The sequence below is a fragment of the Pollachius pollachius genome (assembly GCF_949987615.1).
Source record: "Pollachius pollachius genome assembly, chromosome: 1".
Lineage (NCBI taxonomy): Eukaryota > Metazoa > Chordata > Actinopteri > Gadiformes > Gadidae > Pollachius > Pollachius pollachius.
The window spans coordinates 49,446,644-49,452,821 of NC_136934.1; the positions used below are offsets into that span (position 1 = coordinate 49,446,644).

General features: G+C 42.4%; 1 protein-coding gene across 1 annotated transcript; it reads left to right on the forward strand.

Moving 5' to 3' along the window:
* Positions 1–188: 188 nt before the first annotated feature.
* ncoa7a (nuclear receptor coactivator 7a) lies at positions 189–5,857 on the forward strand (the record flags this gene model as incomplete). Its single annotated transcript, XM_079758607.1, has 6 exons — positions 189–281; positions 1,612–1,749; positions 1,929–2,081; positions 2,321–2,416; positions 3,128–3,201; positions 5,719–5,857. Exons 1-6 carry the CDS (start codon positions 213–215, stop codon positions 5,855–5,857), a joined length of 669 nt encoding a protein of 222 aa, XP_079614733.1. The 5' UTR covers positions 189–212.
* Between the last annotated feature and the right edge of the window lie 321 nt (positions 5,858–6,178).

Genomic DNA, 6,178 nt, shown 5'->3' on the forward strand with positions numbered 1-6,178 from the left:
TCCTTAGCCAGAGCATGCTTGGCAGCGTGCCACCACAGTTGAGGAAAATCATACCCACTCTATATATGGACATACTTCCCCCTGCATCTCTGGGAGTGTGTCTTTCTTTTCTTGAAAAGGGAAACCTACTCGCATATGAGGGGGCAGAGCCTACATATATACCTCTAACCAGGATTAGGAGTGGGCAAGAGTGCGCAAACTTGTCAGGAACCATGCGGGCAACATTGGAGAACGTCAGAGTTCTGTATTTTGCCACTAATTGCACGGAGCCGTATGTGCAGGTAGGACATTATTTGGAAAATATATTCTTACTTACATTTTTTTTTTTAAAACCTTCATTAGGATATATACTTATTATCATTTGTATTGTTGTTCTCATTCATCATTCATTCATCCACAAATTAATCATTCTCAAAACGACCTTTTGATGGTTATACTGTTGCATCTAGCTATCCAGTCAGTTACACATGAACTTCAATGACTCGAGGAGAGTCATTGAATATACTTCCAACACAAAGTGTACACATTTATCATTTGAAATTCGTCCCAGCCTTTATACCAGAAACTCTAGGGTCTATAGTGTAGCGACCCTGGGACATTTAAAGAGTTTGTGTGTTATGTGTTACATTGTATTTCGTTGTCCGTTATGCCAGTTGTTCTCTGTGCATGCATTGGATGTTCTTCTTGTCAATCGGTGTGGGGGGCGAATCATCAGGTCAGCTGGGGGAGGGCCTTGGGATAACAGGAGGCTGGGGGTTTGCACGTTGAAGGGACCGGGTTGGGGGGTTGCCCGGGTAACCGGTTGTTGTTAGTGTGGCTTTTTGACGTTGGTTACGGGTTTTCAGTGACCTGGTTTGTTACATTAAAGTTCCTTCAAGTACTCATGACAGGACATCGTTATGTCACCGGCGAGGTCATTACAATAGCGTATAACCGCGTTTTCTGATTACAGTTTAATGCATTTTTCACAATTAACCAGCTCTCGTTTTGAAGGCAGTGTTAATTTTGGCAGCTAGATTTAGTCTTGGGCTGCACAGGGTTCTGTTTATGAGTGCCTTAAACACCAGGGACCCCCACCATCATTGCTAAATCAAGTCTATTATTTTGCTGATATGTTAAACATCCAATAATCAACTACACCCCCCATCCCGCTGCGTTTGGTTAAAGTTGTAATGTTGACGTATGAGAATGAGAACGAGGGAGGCGCTGAGTCTGAGCCGTTCATTCCATGACTCGATTCACCGCTACCGGAAAATCGACAGAACGAACGAACGGACGATTCGCGAACGACTCCTCTTGGCGAACTGAATGACGCGATCTGAATCCTGGAAACGAATCACTAAATCCAACCCTAATGTAGACCACTAAAACGCTACTTCCTGTTTTATAACGGGCTGCTTTCTGTTTCAAAGCATGCTACACTTCCATCGATCACCACTAGGGGCATAAATAAACATAAATCACACAGGGTACAAAAAAGATGGTTTCCAAGACAACATCTCCTCTCTTTGGTTTAATCAGCGTGTATTCAGCAGTGTAACACATCCCAAACACAACAGTAGAACGACGTGGATGGGGTGAGTGATGCACATGTGTTTCGTCCTCCGGCAGATCATCACTGTGCAGGACTCCAAGCGGAGGCAGAGTGTGTGCAGCTCTCAGGGTTCGGAAGTGGGGGAGTCTGACGATGATCTCCTTCCTATCCTTTGTGACCACAGCGATCTGCTGGAAGACCAGCACCTAGAGAGGGTATGTCTCTTGTTTTATTCCCCGAACGCCCCCTCCACGGAGAGAGTGGTGTTCGGTTGTATAAAGACTCATTAGGCTGCGTGCTTTTGCCTTTCATTACATTAACAGTTGTCGTAGACTCTCTGAATGACTCGCGTGCGGTACGATGATGGGACTGAATTCTTGGCTTGTGTTGACAGATTGCCGTTCACATGCCAGCCAGGACCAAAGGGTACAAGTGGCAGTTGGCATACAGCACCGTGGTGCATGGAACCAGTCTGAAAACACTTTACAGAAACATGTCTGGCCTGGATAAGCCTGTCATGCTGGTCGTCAAAGACATGCAAAATAAGGTTGGCCACTCAACACGCTCCATGTCAAAGAATGCAAGACACCCCCCAACCGTTTTGGCAATCCGTTGTGCACTTTGCTGTAATCCTTGATGCTTTTCTTTTCCCCCTCACTCCTCTTTTTCTTTCCGACTTTTATTTTGATGAATATGTATGTATTGTCAGTATGTGCACTTTACTGTTCCTCTCATTGTTGTTGTGTTGGTATTATTGTTCTCACATCTGTGTCATTTGTCCTATAGGTGTTTGGAGCCTTTTCCACGGAACCCTTCAGAGTCAGTGGCAGTTGCTATGGCACAGGAGAAACATTTCTTTACAGCTTCAGTCCCGATTTCAAAGTAAGGGCGCAATTTAAAAGTAAAAGAGAAAGGAGATGCAGTGTCTACCTGGTTGCTGCTGTGTGGGCAGTAGCAAACGCTGCAGGCTGGGTCGATTTAGCAAGCACAGACCAGGGATTAAAGAAACTACAGTTGATGAAAGATTGATTTGGGTAGTCAAATGGTGGCAGACCAGTTTATACTTTTTAGCGCTGGGCAAGTTAACGCTTTAATTATGCGTTAACGCAATCTTATTTTAACGCGATTAATACAAAATTAACGCTTTAATGCACATTCTCTTTTTATTTGTTTTTATTTGAAAGGTATTGCCCACAGAATGTCAACATTCATATCAGAAATCATTTTACTTTTTGGTTCCATCTACTTTACATTCCATTACACTTACGCCTGATTACAATAGCAGAAAGTGACATCTTGTTTAGCCAAATCTGTGGTGTGCCATAAGGTTCATATTCAACCCACACTGAGTCAATAAAACTCCCCCAAGATCACTTGGCCTAGTTTTTGCTTATTAGGTACATTTGGTATGAATGATAATGTGTAATTCCATTAGATGATCTCATTTAACTTCAATATGTGTGATTAATCGCGAGTTAACTCACCAATACTATGTGTTTAATCGCGAGTAAAACTTTTAATCTTTGCCCAGCCCTATATTTTTTTCATCTTAAATGACATTTTAAAAGTATGTATTTCCCTATGTTCACCCAGGTCTACCGGTGGACCGGTGAAAACTCTTACTTTGTGAGAGGACACCTTGATTCTCTGCAGATTGGGGGAGGAGGGTAAGTTTCCTGGCCTACTTCCCGTTCCTACCAACCTTTAGCCTCGATCGGCCCCTATATCACCACCAGGTTGGTGTGCGGTAAGCAATTACACACCATTTGGAAATACCCTACCCTGAGCCCAGGGCCGGCCCTCCCTATACGTGATCTAAGCGGCCGCTTAGGGCCCCCGACCAGGGGGGCCCCAAGAGGGCTGTGTTTATTTATTTTTTATACACATAGCAATTTACTTAACAAGAAAGGAAACATTATAAACATACAGCTCATATTAGTATAAGAAAACAATGGTGGAATTAAGAATTTTCTGTTCGTCTGTCCCATAGACAATAGGTCAATAGGTCTGATCATGATAACCTAAAATGACCTGATTCTGACTGACCTGGCAACCCTACACATGTAGTTAATGTAATGCTTGTTGTTGCTGAGCGGGCAACAAGCAAGGAGCATGATGTTTGATTCAGCGCAGGCGCTGGTTTGACTGATCCCAAACAGGCAACCACGATGATGACGATACGGTACATGACAAAGCTAAACGAAGCTCGCTACCTTTGTCCGACATCGCCTCTCTCCCGCTCTCTCCCCCAGGGCCGGTTCAAGCCTTTTGGTAGCCCTAGGCGAGATTGAGTTTTGCGCCCCCGTTCCCATAGCGACCCCATCCCTGTTAATTGACATTACTATACTAAACATCACTGAAGACACATATTAACTGATTACCTTTACTTTGCTCAACAGTTTTTTCACCCACTTATAGCTCTAATATACTATGTTGCAATTAAACAATGTGTGATGCATGGACAACAAACAACGGAAAAGTTTCAGAACCTTTTCTTTTTAATTATTTTAAATAACTTATATACTAACAGATGAACATACATAAACAAAAAAAAACTCCATGCATAAATTAAAGATGCTCAAGAATATTTTACATAAAATTAACTATTAACAAATAAGCAAAAAAGATCAAGTCTAATAAATTGCACACACAAAAATGCTACAAAGAATGTTCAAGGATATTTAACAAATAATGACAACGAATGAACTCCATAAACTATGTTTATGACCCATAAACTGGATTAACTGTACACTCAAGCTACAAACAAAAGTGCTATTTTGGATACTGTACGTACCACTACAAAATTAAAATAGAAAAGTTATTTGCCTATCTCAAATTATAGTTGAACAGTTGTATCTGGCATTTCTATTCACCAAATTGACGCAGCATTAGAATTTGACTCGTCTAGACTTTCTAATGGCAAAAACAGCAATAGTACTAGTTGTACTTATAAAGTTCAGAGAGAGGTGACCATGAAGGATCAGGTGTCCTTTCTTCTGCAGGTGCTGGGCTCTGCAAATATTGCCTGAGTGCATCTGGCCAATTAAAAAAACACTGGTCATTTTACATTTACATTCATGTAGGTTATCAGCGAAGTTATGTTAGCTAGTAATACGTAGCAAGCTAGCAAAGTAGGTTAACAGTCGCTCGCTAGCGATAGCTGAGTGGCAGCAATATTAGGTGATGCGCAATACTATTTAGTTTGACATTATAATGGCTGAGGTCACTTACCTCTATACTGGGTTTCCTTTTTTTCTTCTTCTTTTTTGGGTTTTTGTCCCTGCACACCAGAGGGTTTAGACCTCTTCATTTTGAGAATCAATATTATGTATGTCAAGCTTGATGATTATGCAGTGTGTAAGCTTTACTTTACTTTTACTATTTCAGTGAGTATACTTAATAAGTAGTACAATAATTGCGGCTAATCATGTTCAAAGAGGTACGGATAATAACCGTAAGGGTTATGAATGCATACAGTTGCTTGTCCTCTGTGGCAAAACTACTCAATCAACCGCAAAGCAGGGCCCCAAAGTGATCCTGCTTAGGGCCCCCAGGTGAACAGGGCCGACCCAGCTTATGCAACAGCTTGCATTAGCTGACCACACTAAAACCTGCTGGTAAAATAGGGGTCCTTTTAAAATAAAAACAAAAATACTTTTCAAGTCATTATAAGACGATTTACAATCATCACTGTTTAAAATATCATGTACTGCTGCCAAGGGCGTAGGAACCGGGAGGGACGGAGGGGACGTGTCCCCTCCAATATTGGAGAGGACAGGCGCATTTGTCCCACCTAAAAATTATACCGGGGGGAGAAAAATATTTTATTTTATTTTGAAAGCGCAACACAGCGTCTTGTCACCGCTTCTTAATCTAAAAAACTGGATGATTGAGCGTGCAATTAAATAGTTGATTTGATATTTATCAGTTCATTACTGCCATTCAAATTGTGTTTTCCTTTACATTTACAAATGTATCTTTTTAGTAGAATAAAATATATTTGTGAATTTTTTCAGTGTAGTTAATTTATGACATATTTCTGTTCAAACCATTAACGGATCTGTCAGGTTTCCGATATGTGTCCCCCCCAATGTTAAACTCATTCCTACGCCCCTGACTGCTGCCATACCTGACGCCGACGTCATGACAAAGTCTAACCGTGCCATTCTGTTGTTGGCCTGCAGGGGGGGCTTTGGCCTGTGGCTGGACGCTGACTTGTACCGCGGGGCAAGCCACTCCTGTCACACCTTCCACAACCCACCGCTCTCCACGCAGCAAGACTTCTTAGTACAAGACCTGGAAGTTTGGACCCTGCAGAACTAGAGAGCATGACATCGTAAGGGAAGTGAGAAGAACCCGGGGAATAGAGGCAAACCGCAAAGTGTTATTGCTCATGACATGTGCTGCAGAGCTCCAAGGCTTCAACCAAGGTCCGTGCGTAGCTCACCCCAGTGGGGTTCAGCTATCAGAACAGTATGTGAAGGATGCCATCCTATAAAAAAGAAAAAAAGAAACTTGCACGCGCACACCTTGTTGACCTACCTTTTCTACTGCGCAAGGCTTAGCTTCATTGACACTGGTTTGATCCCTGGGTTGTTGGTACTCTGGCTTCAGAGTTCCATGGCATCAGGGTGTTGGTGACGC